This window comes from Trachemys scripta, chromosome 9, assembly GCF_013100865.1.
Source record: "Trachemys scripta elegans isolate TJP31775 chromosome 9, CAS_Tse_1.0, whole genome shotgun sequence".
Lineage (NCBI taxonomy): Eukaryota > Metazoa > Chordata > Testudines > Emydidae > Trachemys > Trachemys scripta.
This window is the reverse complement of record NC_048306.1, coordinates 36,266,688-36,283,897: the sequence shown is the minus strand read 5'-3', so window position 1 is coordinate 36,283,897 and position 17,210 is coordinate 36,266,688. Positions and strand designations below refer to the sequence as shown.

The following is a 17,210-nucleotide window of genomic DNA, read 5'->3' as shown; positions in this document are numbered from 1 at the left end:
GCCCCCTGACCACCACCCCAAACTCCCCTGCCCTCTATCCAACCCCCCCTGCTCCGTGCCCCCTTACCGCGCTGCCTGGAGCACAAGTGGCTGGCAGCGCTACAGCGGCACCACCCAGCTGAAGCTGGGCCACGGCACCGCCACCACCAGGCAGCACAGAGCACCGGGTCAGGCCGGGCTCTGCAGCTGCGCTGCCCCAGGAGCTCACAGCCCCACCACCCAGAGCATTGCGCCGGCAGCAGAGCAAGTGAGTGAGCTGAGGCTGCGGAGGAGGAGGGACAGCAGGGGAGAGGCCAGGAGCTCGGGGGCCGGGCAGGATGGTCGTACTGACCGGATGTGGCCCAGGGGCTGTAGTTTGCCCACCTCTGCCCTAGGGTTTGTGGTTGAATGTCAAATTATTATGGGTGAGGACAAAATGAGTGAGTTTGGTGATGTGCTTGGGGTGGATACCTGAGTGTTGTCCATTATCCTGTAAATATTTGAGGCAAGCAATGATGCAGTCATTGTGAGGGATATTGGTGTATATTGAGGTGATATACATGGTGGCAAGAATGGTGTCCTGAGGGAGGTTAACAACATTGTGGAGTTTCTGAAGGAAGTCATCTGCATCCTAGAGGAAGATGGCCGCTTTTGTGGTAAGTGGTTTGAAAATAGTTTCTATGAATCCTGATATCCCTTCAGTAAGAGTGCCACGGCCAGATATAATGGGACTGCATAGGTTCCCTTGTTTGCGTATGTTGGGAAGCATGTAGAACTCCCTGGGGTGAGTTCATGAGGCATAAGGTTGCAGAGTTTCTTTTGGAGTTTGAGGAAAGATTTGATCCTTCTAAAATTCCTTGGTGAATTGTGAAATGGGGTCTTCTTTGTGTTCTTTACAGTAGGTGGTGCCAGAGAGTTGTCAGTTGTCCTCAAGGTAGTCATTCTGGCTGACAATTATGATGGTATCTCCTTTGACTGCTGGTTTGATCACTATCTGGTGGTTGGATTTCAGCAACTGTATAGTGGTCCTCTTGGTGACAAAGAGACTGTGATAGATGTCTTGTTTGTTAAGGATTCCACAGTCCATTTTTTTCCTGAAGAAATCCATGTAATGAAGAAGTGTGTGATTTCATGTGTGATGATTCTTTTTACTTATAACTATCAGTGGACATTTGTGGGTTGTGCCATCATTATTGTGAAATAATTCTTTAATTCGGGGTTAGTTCTCCACACATTTTGTATGGCATCAGGTTCTGACATGGGGCAGAATTTCAGTCCCTTAGTCCCCTGATAATTCAGCTCTGGTTAGGGGCATTAAAAGCATAAAGTCAGAATAGCATACAGACATAGGACTTGCCATACTAGACCTTATTAAGGGTTCGAGTCCATCCAGAGATGAAAGTAAGCCGGTCCGGTCCTGTCCGGCATATCGGCAAGAGCCGGTACGCCGTGCCGGACTGGACCAGCTTCCCCAGCGGTGATTTAAAGAGCCCAGGGCTCCAACCGCTGTGGGGAGCCCCGGGCCCTTTAAATCCCCGCCGGAGCTCTGGCAGCTGGCCTCGGGCAGGGATTTAAAGGGCCCAGAGCTCCGGCCACTGCGGGGAGCCCCAAGCCCTTTAAAGCACTGCAGGTGCTCCAGGAGCAGGGCTGGTGCGGCGCTTTAAAGGGCCCGGGGCTCCCCTCAGCGGCTGGAGCTCTGGGCCCTTTAAATCACTGCAGGAGCCCTGCCGCCCCAGGGTAGCGGAGGCAGGGCTCCCACGATGATTTAAAGGGCCCTGAGCTCCACAGAGGCCGGAGCCCTGGGCCCTTTATTTCACCCCTGAGCCCCCTGGCTCCCAGCCGCCTCTGCAGCTGGTAGCTCCAGGGTGATTTAAAGGCCCTGGGGCTCCTAGCCACAGCCGGAACCCCAGGGCCTTTAAATATTGAAAGACTATGCCTCTTCCAGTTGAGGCCATGCCCCCGCTCAGGACTCCGGCATATCGGTAAGTCCTTTGAGTTACTTTCACCCTTGAGTCCATCCCACTGCCTCTGGGAAAGGTACATGCCTGGGGCTTATTATTACTAATAAATATTCTAGCATTCCCCACCACAAAAATATTCCCATCTAAAGTAGACAAACACAGAACACGAAGACGTATAAAGGAGAGAAATGGGGAAAGGAAGGACAGGGCTTAAAAAAATAATAATAATGTGAACCATACTATACAGCAGCCAAATAATACAAGCAATAGTAAGAGGACAAGTAGAAATTACAAGAGTCAGTAGTGGGGGAGAAAAAGGCAAACAGTTTATTCTCAGAGGGATTTGGAGTAGGAAGAGGGCTGCCATTCTAGATGAAGGAAGAAGTGGGGGTGGGGGGGAGCACTAAGAAGAGTAGAAGGGTGAGGTCGAGGAGAGGGAGCTGAGGACAGGTGGCGAGCAACTGGAGAAGAAAAGCTGAGATGTAGGTAAAGGTACAGTGAGAATGAGGAGTTTACGTTGTGTGGAAAGAAAGGAAGAGTCAACGATGAAAAAGGAAGTCCAGGTCATGAGTTAAATTTTGTTACATCTCATGATTGCCTACATGGTTATTGGAAATGAAGCTCAGTTTCCGGAGGACTTCACAATGGGCATCTTTGTTGGCAAATGGGTGATCTTAACTCATGTTAGTTAACTTGAGTTAGTTAACTTGGATTAAAATAACAGTGGTCACATGACAACTCAGCTTTTAACTTAGGTTAGCAGCTCGAATTAAACCCCACAATCCCATAGAGGCTTGAACTCAAGCTGCTAACCCAAGTTGAAAGAGGATTTATGTCTTCACTGTAATTTTAACCTGAGTTAAGAGCATCCCCTACCCTAACAAAGACATATCCTTATAGAAGAGAGACAGAATTAAACAGAAAAGAAGACTGAAGTATCCTTTGACATCACAAGTTATTTTTCCAGACTAGTGTTCCGGCATACTGGCAAATTAACAAAGCACAGCTTGTACTGTCATCTGCATAAACTATACTACTACTTTGGATAAACTGACTACAGTTTCTAGCACCATCTTTAAGATTCCTTTCATATGAACTAAAAACATTAAATACAGAATATTATCTCTACTTTAACAGCTAAATTACACATTTTCTTACCACATAATGTAGAGAAAAAAAATCAGTATACCTCAATAATGATAAGGAATAAGATGACGCTCCATATGAGAAAATATGATAAGGAGAAGGGGGGGAGCAGAAACACGAATGAATTTTCTTAATAAAACAGAATTAGGCTGGATTTCAATAAATTAAGCATTTGATTTTATCTGTGAATATCCAACATAAATTAACACTTTGTGACACATTTTTATAAAATTTGATTTTCCCTCACCCTCCAAAAATACTGCAAAGTTGACCATACTTAACTCTGTTAAAAAATATCTGGGAGATTTAACTAATTTTTGCAGGACTTATTCTGTATATGATATAATCTCATGTACATCGGCGATTACATGTTCATTATCATGCTGTTTAACATAAGTAAATAAAACAAGATTTAAAAAAATTGGGAATAACGGCTTGAATTCATAAACAAAAGTTAAGAATATGTCCAAAATTAGTTGTACTTTCATTACCTCTCGAATTTTTAAACCACTTTGTCTTACTCAAATTTTTAATTTGAGCATAAGTACTCTTTAGATACCTAACAAATCTATTACATATTCATACAGCTAAAAAGACAATTCCACCATCTATTCACATACCAGTTTTACTACTCAAAGGTGCAAAAACTAGAATAGTAAAAACATTAAATATAGAGTATTATCTCTACTTTAACAGCTAAATTACACATTTTCTTACCACATAATGTAGAGGGAAAAAAATCAGTATACCTCAATAATGACAATCTATTATATCAATTGTCCAAAATAACTAAACTTGAAACAATAAATCATCATAGTGAAATAAAATATCCAATGGATAAATATTCCATTATTTCACATGTTCCAGATGAACATGTCAGTCTATTAAAATAAACCTTTCCATTGTTTTCAGAATGAATTCACCACTACTTTATTTTATTAGATACTGTACTGAATATGCTTAAGATACAACAATCAGTAAAGTTGAGCCTTTACCTTTAGGGGCTAAATCTTATTTAACTCTTTGAAAATGTTTTGTTTATCTTCAAGGTCCAAAACTCCTTGAATGATAGAAAATTTGAATGATGAGCGGAATAAAGTCTTTTTTATGGGGGTCCTGAAGCAACACTTCAGATATAATACATCTATCTGAAGGACTTCAGGGAGACATTTTTCAATCAAATAAATTGAATTTTGAGTTTCAATGTCATTTTGGTTAATGTACCACTCTGATTCTTGACCAGCTACAGCTGGTACCATGAATAACTACATATAGACAATTATTTTGCAATGCCTTCCTCCCCCTCCATTTCTTATGCCTCTGTTCAATAGGGAAAAAGAAGGAGGTTGCTTAATGGAGAAGGTCTCGAAAGGGGGAACAGGAGAAATAGACTCAGTATGTTCAGGGATATTTTGGAGCAGTTTATTAAGAGAAAATTTGGGTTTTAAGAATATTCTCTTAAACAAGTTTCATTATCTGTCTGTTCCACCTTTGTATGTTATCATCCCAAATAAATATAATCAGAATAGTAATAAAAGAGAAAGTCATTCGTACATACTCGTATAATATACTATACAACTAACACAGAGATGCAAGCTACATCAGATATAAGCGACCATAGCTACTCTGGCTCCACTTCCCAACCCTGCCTGGGGATTTGCACTTGTCAATTGATGAAGTGTGACACTAAATAAGAATTTTGGCCAGGATAAAAGAAGCAAGTTTAAGGTTGAAGAAGGACATAACAGTTGTTTTTTATGTTAGTGCAATTGTTATGGTGCAGCAACACAGCTCCAAACTGCTTCTCAGCACAGCGTACCCAAAAAAGCACCACTGACTCTAAAAATCTGCAAACTGACATAAAAAGTACATGTAAAAGCACACAGAGAAACCTTACCAAACTCAAACTACAGTGCCTATAAAAATACACTTTAAACCACACTATGTCCAAACTACAGAGTAATGTAGGAGCCTCAATGCATTGAGTTTAAATATTTTATTTAAATATTTGAATCTTTGATGGACTACACCAAGTCCACTTGACGCATTCCCATTCAAAATCAAAGAACATTAACTGCAGTCCTATATTTAGTTAATTATTTGAAATCTATTTCCTTTCTGGTGTTTTGAGGATACTGCTGGACAGAGTCCCTGCCTCATTAGAATCTTAGCTGGTAACTGAGGAAGGAGGTAATAAAAAGCCCCTCCATCCATGCACACACACATCAGTAGGGTGCAGTACAGAACAGCTACCTAATCCTGTTGCTAGCACTTTTCCCCACCAAAAGCAGTGTCTACCATATCAGGATGGAGAAAAAATAAATCAACTTCAACAAAAGATGAAGGATATTTCTTTTTCTACAAGAAACGGGGTTCACAAATAGGAAACAATTTCTATCTATGGTTGTAAATATCAACAAATTCTTCTATGACCATGGGATTTTATGTATAGTCTAATAAAAAAAAGTTGCAGTGACAAGACAGACAAAACTGGGATGTCTTATTGTTGCTTTTATAAAATCAGCGTGCAGGACTTGAAACAATACTTGACAATGACTTCTATAATTTAATAGATGACAGTTTTCTGTCCAGAGTTGGTTGCTCAATCTGAGTTCTTATTTTAAATTCCAGGGAAAACAACAATAGCATGTAAACAGATTTTGTAGTCTTATCAATGCCATGCTTCCCATACTGATCACATTTACAACCACCTAAGCTTTCATCGCTTCAGACAGTTTATAACAAATACATAAGCACAACAAAATATGTATTGAACTCTTACTAACTTCTGCAAATTTCTAACCGGAAATATATAAAAGCAAAACAAAGGAAAATAAAAATTAATAATTAAAAAACAGTACTCTACTGCATTGTTTAAATAACTCCCTCCCTCACCTCGTTTTTGTATAATTAGAGTGTAAATAAAAAAATCCATTTTAGGATTGGAGAGATCTATGGTAAGCTTATTAGAATACAGGTAGCTTAGGGTGACCACTCACACTTTTTCAGAATACTGGACAGTCCGGTAATTCTGGGAACGGAGGGGGCTCACCCCCACCAGCGAGACCTTGAATGCACAGTGCATGGTCAGGCTGCAAGGAGGATGCCATTCTGAAGAGAGTGTCATCACGCCAGCACGGACAGGGAACAGTATTTAAAAGGGAACCCACCATCAGATACTGGGACTAAACACATCCAATTTTGCTTCAGTACTAGACAGGGGGAAGCCTTAGAAATGCAAGACTGTCGGGCTTAAAATCACATGAATTGACTGCATGTAGGTTCTTTAATTGTTTTAATATGTTTTGTTCTGTTCTGTAGTGCTTTTACCTTAAAAATAAAATAGGCTTGCATAGAAAGTGCTGTGGGATAACTGTGGGCAATTACCCTGTTAGTCTCCAAAGAGAAAGTAGGCAAGTCAACTTAAGCAGAGTGTCTTATTAGGAATAAGATGGTGAAGGCAGGGAACTGTTCAGCTTGGAGAAACACCAGGTCAGATGGGATAAAGGTGCATCTCTCCACCCAAGGCCTGATCTACACTACGAGTTTAGGTCGACTTTAGCAGCGTTAAATCGAATTAATTCTGGACACGTTCACACGACGAAGCCCTTTCTTTCGACTTAAGGGGCCCTTTAAACCGGTTTCTTTACTCCACCTCCGACGAGGGGATTAGCGATAAAATCGGCCTTAGCGGGTCGGAATTTGGGTAGTGTGGACGGAATTCGACGTTATTGGCCTCCGGGAGCTATCCCACAGTGCTTCATTGTGACCGCTCCGGACAGCACTCTCAACTCAGATGCACAGACCAGGTAGACAGGAAAAGCCCTGCGAAAGTTTGAATTTCATTTCCTGTTTGCCCAACGTGGAGAGCACAGGTGACCACGCAGAGCTCATCAGCACAGGTAACCATGATGGAGTCCCAGGATCGCAAAAGAGCTCCATCATGGACCAAACGGGAGGTATGGGATCTGCTCGCCATACGGGGAGATGAATCAGTGCTAGCTGAACTCCGTAGCAGTAAACGAAATGGCAAAATATTAGAAAAGGTCTCCAAGGCCATGAAGGACAGAGGCCATAACAGGGACGCACAGCAGTGCCGCGTGAAAATTAAGGAGCTAAGGCAAGCCTACCACAAAGCCAGAGAGGCAAACGGAAGGTCCAGGACAGACCCGCAAACATGCCACTTCTACGCGGAGCTGCATGTCATGCTAGGGGGTGCAGCCACCACTATACCAACCGTGTGCTATGACTCCATCACTGGAGAAACACACAGGGAAGAGGGTTCGGGGTACGAGGAAAAGGAGGATGAAGATAATGTAGATAGCTCACAGCAGCAAGGAAGCGGAGAAACCGGTTTCCCCAACAGCCGGGATATGTTTATCATCCTGGACCTGCAGCCAGTAACCCCCGAACTCACCCACGGCGTGCTCCCAGACCCTGAGGGCACACAAGGAACCTCTGGTGAGTGTACCTTTGTAAATATTACACATGGTTTAAAAGCAAGTGTGTTTAATGATTAAAGATTAATTTGCCCTGGCAATCGCGACCAGTACAGCTACTGGAAAAGTCTGTTAACGTGTATGGGGATGGAGTGGAAATCCTCCAGGGACATCTCTAGAAAGCTCTCCCTCAAGTACTCCCAAAGCCTTTGCAAAAGGTTTCTGGGGAGGGCTACCTTATCCCGTCCGCCATGGTAGGACACCTTACCACACCAGGAAAGTAGCACGTAGTCTGGAATCATTGCATAACAAAGCATGGCAGCGTATGGTCCCGGTGTTTGCTGGCATGCAGACAACATCCATTCCTTATCGCTCTTTGTTATCCTCAGGAGAGTGATATCGTTCACGGTCACCTGGTTGAAATGTGGCGATTTTATTAAGGAGACATTCAGAGGTGGCCGTTCCTGCTCAGCTGAACAGAAATGTTCCCCGCTGTTAGCCACGCGGTGGGGGGGAGGGGTGAAGTGATCATCCCAGAGAATTGGGTGTGTGGGGGGAAGGGGGGTTAGTGCTGCATGTCAACCCGGGAACCGCAGCCCCTCCTTTTACATTGCAAACCCATTTTAAATGGCCAACCCAACGGATGCTTGGTATGGGAAATGAGGGCGCTACTGTTTGAAACCATTCCCACATGTTAAGAAGGTTAAAAAAGCCAAAAGACTGTGGCTTACCATGGCTGCCTGCAAGCCGAAATCTGTTGCCTGGCACTGCGTGAGTGATCTCTCGCATCAAACGGGCAGGCCCTCAATATAAGAGGAAAAATGCGACCTTGTAACGAAAGCACATGTGCTGTGTAATGTGAACAGCAAAATTTAACGTGAAAGAGTGTACCCACTGTTCTCTAAAATGTGTCTTTTATTCACCTCTCCCTTCTCCTCCACCACCTGCAAATGTTTCTCCTTCACGGAGGCTAGTGAAGATTAGAGGGAGAAAACGGCGGACTTGGGATGATATGTTCACGGAGCTCCAGATGTCCTCCCATGCTGAAAGAGCACAGCAGAATGCGTGGAGGCAGTCAATATCAGACTACAGAAAAGCACAGTATGAACGAGAGGAGAGGTGGCGGGCTGAATTGCGGGCTGAACAGAGTAAGTGGTGGGCTGAAGATGATAGGTGGCATCAGCTTGTAGACAGAAGGCAAGAGTCGATGCGCCGGCTGCTGGAGCATCAAACTGATATGCTCCAGAGTATGGTTGAGCTGCAGGAAAGGCAGCAGGAACAGAGACCGCCGCTACAGCCCCTGTGTAACCAACAGCCCTCCTCCCCAAGTTCCATAGCCTCCTCACCCAGACACCCAAGAACACGGTGGGGGGGCCTCCGGCCACCCAGTCACTCCACCCCAGATGATTGCCCGAGCATCGGAAGGCTGGCCTTCAATAAGTGTTAAAGTTTTAAAGTTTTAAACTGCAGTGTGTCCTTTTCCTTCCCTCCTCCCCCACCCATCCCGGGCTACCTTGGCAATTATCCCCCTAGTTGTGTAATGAATTAATAAAGAATGCATGAATGAGAAGTAACAATGACTTTATTGCCTCTGCAAGCGGTGCTCGAACAGTGAGGGGAGAGTGGGGTGGTTGGTTTACAGGGAAGTAGAGTGAACCGGGTCGGGGGATGGGTTGGAGGGTTCATCAAGGAGAAAGAAACAGAAGTTTCACACCATAGCCTGGCCAGTCACAAAACTCGTTTTCAAAGCTTCTCTGATGCGCACCGCGCCCTGCTGTGCTCTTCTAACCACCCTGGTATCTGGCTGCGCGTAATCAGCGGCCAGGCAATGTGCCTCAACCTCCCACCCCGCCATAAATGTCTCCCCCTTACTCTCTCAGATATTGTGGAACACACAGCAAGCAGCAATAACAATGGGGATATTCTTTTTGCTGAGGTCTGAGCGAGTCAGTAAGCTGGGCCAGCGCGCTTTTAAACGTCCAAATGCACATTCCACCACCATTCGGCACTTGCTCAGCCTGTAGTTGAACAGGTCCTGACTACTGTCCAGGCTGCCTGTGTACAGCTTCATGAGCCATGGCATTAAGGGGTAGGCTGGGTCCCCAAGGATAACTATAGGCATTTCAACATCCCCAACGGTTATTTTCTGGTCCGGGAAGAAAGTCCCTTCCTCCAACTTTCGAAACAGACCAGAGTGCCTGAAGACGCGAGCATCATGTACCTTTCCAGGCCATCCCACATTGATGTTGGTGAAACGTCCCTTGTGATCCACCAGGGCTTGCGGCAGCATTGAAAAGTACCCCTTGCGGTTTATGTACTCGGTGGCTTGGTGCTCCGTTGCCAAGATAGGGATATGGGTTCCATCTATCACCCCACCACAGTTTGGGAATCCCATTGCAGCAAAGCCATCCACTATGGCCTGCACATTTCCCAGAGTCACTACCCTTGATATCACCAGGTCTTTCATTGCCCTGGCAACTTGGATCACAGCAGCCTCCACAGTAGATTTGCCCACTCCAAATTGATTCCTGACTGACCGGTGGCTGTCTGGCGTTGCAAGCTTCCACAGGGCTATCGCCACTCGCTTCTCAACTGTGAGGGCTGCTCTCATCCTGGTATTCTGGCGCTTCAGGGCTGGGGAAAGCAAGTCACAAAGTTCCATGAAAGTGCCCTTACGCATGCCAAAGTTTCGCAGCAACTGGGAATCGTCACACACCTGCAGCACGATGCGGTCCCACCAATCTGTGCTTGTTTCCCGGGCCCAGAATCGGCGTTCCATGGCATGAACCTGTCCCAGTAACACCATGATTTGCACATTGCTGGGGCCTGTGCCTTGTGAGAGGTCTATGTCCATGTCAATTTCCTCATCACTCTCGTCGCCGCTCTGCAATCGCCTCCTCGGCTGGTCCTGGTTTTGCTTTGGCATGTCCTGACTCTGTATATACTCCAGGACAATGCGCGTGGTGTTCATAGTGCTCATAATTGCCGCGGTGATCTGAACGGGCTCCATGATCCCAGTGTATGGCGTCTGGTCTGAAAAAAGGTGCGAAACTAGTATCTGACGGAAGGAAGGGAGGGAGGGAGGGACGAGTGACGACATGGCGTACAGGTACAGGGAATTAAAATCAACAAAGGTGGCTGTGCACCAGGGAGAAACACAAACTGTCACACAGAATGCCCCCCCCCCCCCATCAAAGATTGAACTCAAAACCCTGGGTTTAGCAGGCCGTTGATTTCACGGAGGGAGGGGGAAGCAAATGAATACAGAACAAATCTATATTTTACATCTTAAGCAGGCAGACGACGGTGCAGCATGACTGATAGCCCTCGGCACCTTCTGGGTGCTTGGCAGAAAATAGCATACTATGACTGATAGCCATCATCGTCAAGACGGTTCGATAGGACTGAGCATGTCTGCCCAGGTGCCCATGATTGACAGCCACTGCAGTACGATGACAATGGATACCAGTCGTAATATACCATCTTCTATCAAAAGGCAAGGGGGCTGCTGTTGTGTGCAATGCAGCCCCACATCTACCAGCACCCAGATCGCCGATGAAGGATACCAGTCATACTGCACCGTCTACTGCCAAAAGGCAATTAGCTGCTGCTGTGTGGCAATGCAGTAGCACGTCTGCTGGCACCCAGAAGACATATGGTGATGGTGAGCTGAGCTGAGCGGACTCCATGCTTGGCGTGGTATGTTGTCTGCACAGGTAACCCAGGTAAAAAGGCGCGAATAGATTGTCTGCCGTTGCTCTGACGGAGGGGGAGGTGCCTGACGACGTACCCAGAACCCCCCGTGACACTGCTTTGCATCATTCAGGCATTGGGATCTCAACCCAGAATTCCAATGGACGGCGGAGACTGCAGGAACTGTGGGATAGCTACCCACACTGCAATGCTCTGGAAGTCGACGCTAGCCTCGGTACTGTGGACGCGGTCCGCCGACTTCATGCACTTAGAGCATTTTATGTGGGGACACACACAATCGGCTGTATACAACCGATTTCTATAAAACCGGCTTCTATAAATTCGACCTAATTTCGTAGTGTAGACATACCCCAAGAAAGATGATGGCCATGGGAGCCAGAAGATTGAGTGTAGATGCGCCTACTGTACCACAAAGGGGGAGTGCAGGCGCAGTTGCCCTGAATTGCACTTATATTCCAACACATACAGACTCAATACCCCTAATCAAAATGCACATAAACAATGGTGTATTAAAGAAGCATTAACTAGTGAAAAAAAGGAAAGCAGACAGTAAAATAATGTAGCATGTATTCAGTTTTTCTATTTATTTTTTATCTATACGTTTCTACAATATGCAAGAAATTAACTCTCTACATTAATATTATCAGCTTCCAAACAATTAAGCTTAATACCCTATTAGAAACATACTACTAGGCTGCTTGTTGGGCTCATAGTTGAAGGACACGACAGCATGGTTCTGCTAAAATTAAGCTCACTAGAATTCCAGTACAGACCCTGACTGAAGAGTAAAACATGAAATTAAGCTAAGCACTAATATAAAAAAAGGGAAATTTATTTTTCTCCTCAATAAGAGGACTTTACCATGAAGGATTTATTCCAATATGTGGTTGTTTTGCTTTCTGGTGGTGGTTTTGTTTTATTTTGGTTTGGTTTTTTTGCACTAAGTATTTAGACTTTGATTTAAAAGGATGGGTATAAATCCAAACCTTCCCTCCATCCATCCAAAATAAGTCATTTGCTATTTCTTTGTAAAGAAAATAGAAACCAGGATTTCTTGCTCTCGTCATTCCTCCGCTCAGCAACTATCTGTGAAACATACTGGCTACATGTCCCATCCCCCTCTAGTGCTGGCACATAAAGAATACTATCAGTAACTTCTTTAGCTCAATGAAAGAGATCTATGGGATAGCTCTAAAGCTTCCAACCCTACTGAGGGCATCAATATGATACCACATGATGGATTTTTTTTTCTTTTTTTTCTTCTTCTTTTTTTAAAGCCTAGGAAGTTACATACAAAAATATGTTAAAAAGACATTATTAAGGTTACTATATCAAATCAAGCACTCAAAAGTAAGACAATGCCAGAAGTAAGTTAGCCTATGCATCTTAATTCAGCCCCCTTGTATGAATGCATTATGATACAATCTACTTACATGATCACATATTTTTTGCTATTGGACTCTTATTCAGTGTCAGGATGGACCTGTTCCAGGGATCAATCAGGGTTGTACAGTAAAAGAGACTCTTGTCTGTAGGACCCCTCTCCCTTGTTAGCTGCTATTCTCATGTTAAACATTCTGAACACTGAGCCCAATCTTCAACATCAAACAGAGTTTTGTCATCAAGTTTAACAGAGGCAGAATCAAGAGAATCATTTATATTTAATAGTTCTCAAAGTGCTGTGGTTTTTTTTTTTTTGTGTGTGTTACATCTGGATGAGCTGGCTCTCACACTTCAGCACATATTTTGTTTTAACATGATCACTACTTGTAGCTTAACAATTTGACCGTTTTTAGCACTGAAATGGCAAACTCTCTTAAGACCACCGTCATTTATACACTGTTTTAACTTGGGAAACCCGGCATTGATGGGTAGCTCAGGAATTGTTATAACACACAATCTGTTGACTGCAGCTCTGATAATTAAACAATATTAAATTTGCACCTTCACTCACACACCTGATTTTCCCTCTACTAGACAAGAATAAGCAGTGAAGGATTATGCTGAGATGTAAGCAATAATGTACTATATTTACCAGAGGAGAAACAGAATTGGCAAAAATTTTCACTCTTTTGTTTCATGACTAAATGTTCATTTAGTTTTTTTTCCCACTAGTCTCAGAAGCTAACATAATTTAGCATTCATCAATGCCTGAGGTAAATATTATAGCTCTTGATGAAAAGAACAGGCCTAAGGGTATATTAATTCATTTTTGGTACAGTATTCTTGAAAGTGTTAGACATGCAAAGGAGGTCATATGAACAAGTAAATGAAAGACCTCTAATTTCAGTACACAGCTGAGAGTCACAACCTGACAAAAATCCATTTTTGTAACACTTCACCATGATTTTCATGGATACTGCTAGTTGCATACAATTATTTTGTTGCATGACCACCACATACATGCCAGCATTTCTGAAATATCAAAATTATTTTAAGAAATCTGCAGCCAATTGAAAAAAATATATAATCTTAAACTTCACCTCAGAGACTGTTTTTAGGAATTGCTGAGAAGTGGAGTAAAATAAAAAAAGACTATTGTGTGGGGTGCAGAGGGTATGGTGGGTATATATATATTTCTTTTTTCAACAGACAAGTGGTGTAATGCAGTATATTGTTCTTGTTTTGTCATAAAAAAAAAAAGTTTTAAGAATCATAGGGTTGGAAGGGACTTCAAGAGGTCATCTAGTCCAACCCCCTGCTCAAAGCAGGACCAATCCCCAATTTTTGCCCCAGATCCCTAAATGGCCCCTTCAAGGATTAGAACACACAACACTGGGTTTAGCAGGCCAATGCTCAAACCACTGTGCCATCCTCCCCTTCTAAACTCTTCTAAAACACAATAAATTACAACTTCATAATTTATGAATCTTCAGATCCAATAATTCTCACAATTCATCATACCCTCTGCACCCCACACAATAGTCTTTTTTATCTTACTCCACTTCTCAGCAATTCCTAAAAACAGTCTCTGAGGTAAAGTTTAAGATTAATTACAAATTGCAATCACTGGAATTCAAAGGAATTCAAAAGGTGGCTAGGATCAGCCATACATTTATTGATATATCTTATACCCAAGGAGAGGTAATCTTTGCAAACTGTATATTGGCTCTTTTGACCACTGTATTAGGGACTCCTCCTGGATTTCAAAAATGCCGTACAGTTTCATCACAGCAGCTCAAATATAATGTGAAATCAAGATTCAGAGTCATATGGCTTTCCATGACTAATTCAATTCAACGTCCAAGTTACTCCTCTGCCCCACTACCTTCTGAACTAGTTTTGTGATCCACCTCTAAAACCCAGGCTGGGAAATTCTGCAAAAGAGTTTTCCCTGAGAATCTAACCAACTTCTAAGAAAAGAGGTCTCTGCCCTGATTTGACTTTCCTATCACCTCCCTTCTTGAATATGGGCTCAGGATTCCCACCATGCCTACCTCCCCATTCTTTTGCAGCTCACAGCTGTTTTAAGGGGTAAATCACAATTTCTCTCTCATCTGTTTCATGGACAATGCCTATATTCTAAGTGAAGAGCGTAATCAAGTTGGCTGCGCTTAGGTCACAGAAAAGGCAAGAATTCATTTCTCCAAGCAGGAGAAGCAAAGGTAAACTTTTTCTTTCTTTTTATTTATTTATTTTTAATCTTGGACATTACAACCAAACACCTGACTTTCACCATGCCCTGAAGTTTCCCAAACTTGAACTGTGACAGTGTCTGGGGGAACAAGTTACACAAAAAAGGACTCTGATGACAAGCAGCTGCTCTTTCCCAGCAAGTTTTTTTCTTTAGCAACTAGCACCATGGTATTAATTTTCCTCTGTACTCAATAAAAGTAATAATGCAATTATTTTCAGTAATTACAAGATAAATTTGAATTTCAAGAAGGAAGTAACATCTTCTAAAACACCATAAATTAGAAGGGTAGCATTTTCAATATGTACAACTATGTAGTACCAATTTAGCTATAACTGCTGTGATATGTAAGATGCATAACTAAGTTTTTGTATACACATTTTTAGAAGATCTAAAATGTATTAAATGATTAAACAAAACTTCCACCAGTAAATACTTTGCAATTGGTATTACTGAAAATGTATATTAGTAAATAAATGACAATCTCACATATCTGGAGGATTAGATTCCAATAGGAAAATTTTTGAGAAGAGTTTGAATAAGGTCATACTGATATTATATAGCTTGTTTTCCCAATATGTATTTCAGATGGTGTAACTGATCTTGCGCAATACATTAGTATCATTTTTACTGCTGTACATCCCATAAACCCACTAATAATACTGTCCAGGACTTTTGTGAAGGATTCTGCATAAATGTTATTTGGTCAGTGAAAATTTACTGAGGCCTCACTCCTAAACAAACCAGTTCAAGTTAGGGGTAGTTTTGTCACCATGAGGACTGCAGAATCAGACATTGTATTTACTTTCCACCTATCAAGAGGAAAGTATATGGAGTTGCATAGAGAAGAGAATAAATTCCATACTTCATGACTGTAGGCAATATTTATGTTCACAGTGATAAAAGGAAACATGACTGATCGTTAAGTACACAGTGCCTGACATTACAGTCCCCACACAGGCAAAACTCATTGACTTTAAGGGGACATTGCATGAATCAGCACAACACCCTGGGATATATTAAATAAAAGGTGTCAATAATAAAATAGTACTATGTCTTCTGCAAAGAAAATAATATAGAAGTCATCATGATGAAGCAGGAACTTGCAAAACATTGTAATTAACAAGCAGTAAATATTACCCCATATTAAATTAATGGATCTGATGTCCAACATGGTTCTTGTATTCTCAAACATGTAATGGGGGAGGAGAGGTGGGAGTCATCCCCACACGTCATCAGTAGAAGATAGCTTAATGATCAGTTTGAGTATTTACTCACTATTATCTTAGTATTTTCCGTATGCACGAGAAAATTAACGTGAAGACAAAAAGGAGCCGGACTATGGCTAATGAATGTACTCTTGTCAACAGGTCCTTTATATAAAAATTACTTTGTCTGTATTCTTCATACCCAAAAATAAAGATGAAAGAGCAGACACAATGCATATGTATTAAAGAAGATAAACTGAGGAGTTTGTAGCTTGTGTTTAGCACACAACTTTGAATAGTTCCTTATTCTTCTTCTTGAGTTAAAGCTCATTTCTTTGAAGGGATTGTTATGAGGAAAGCTGATTTGCTGAATCAAACAGATGACATTATGACTTACCTGAATCAAGGATTCACTCAGCTTCTTTTCATCCACCTCTAAAATAATATTTTTTATTTCTTCATAAGGCATTCGGAAAGATCCCAGAAAGATTGCTGAAATTAAATAGGAAGTTATTAAAACCAAATAAGTCAAAAGTATGAAGCAACATCATAATTTAAGTACTTTTTTTTACTGCAAAAAAATTCAGAAATAGGTTAACTATAGGTTAGATTATCAACAGGAAAAAATGGATTTATACAGAGGGCTACATAATGTTTTAGCAAAATAAGTTGTCTCATGGCAATTTCTAATGACAAATGTCCACATTCTTAAAAAAGAAAAAGGCAATTATATTTTCCCTCCTTGATAATTTGAACTGATAGGCCAAAGACTGAACTGAGTGCAGGGGACTGAACTAGATGACCTAGAGTGACCAGATGTTATAGCAGGAGTGGGCAAACTTTTTGGCCTGAGGACCGCATCGGGTTTTGTAAATTGTATGGAGGGCTGGTTAGGGGAGGGGGTCGTGGCCCAGCCCCCACCTCCTATCTGCCCCCCGCCCCTCCCCCAGGGACTCCTGCCCCATCCAACGCACCCTGTTCCCTGATGGCCTCCCTGGGACCTCTGCCCCATCCACACACCCCTGCTCCGTCCCCTGACCGCCCCCGGACCTCACCGCCCCATCCAACCCTTCCTCTCATGGCCCTCCTCCCCACCTCTACGGGGCTAGAAGCAGGGCCAGTACTGAGG

At 42.7% G+C, this 17,210-nt stretch overlaps 1 protein-coding gene across 5 annotated transcripts in view; it reads right to left on the bottom strand.

Moving 5' to 3' along the window:
- Positions 1-17,210, bottom strand: part of DIAPH2 (diaphanous related formin 2) — an 874,039-nt gene that overhangs the window by 518,836 nt on the left and 337,993 nt on the right. For all 5 annotated transcript variants that reach the window (XM_034781186.1, XM_034781187.1, XM_034781188.1 and 2 more), the window contains one exon: positions 16,479-16,573. In XM_034781186.1, the coding sequence (XP_034637077.1) occupies positions 16,479-16,573 (95 nt within the window). The remainder of the gene's footprint in view (positions 1-16,478; positions 16,574-17,210) is intronic.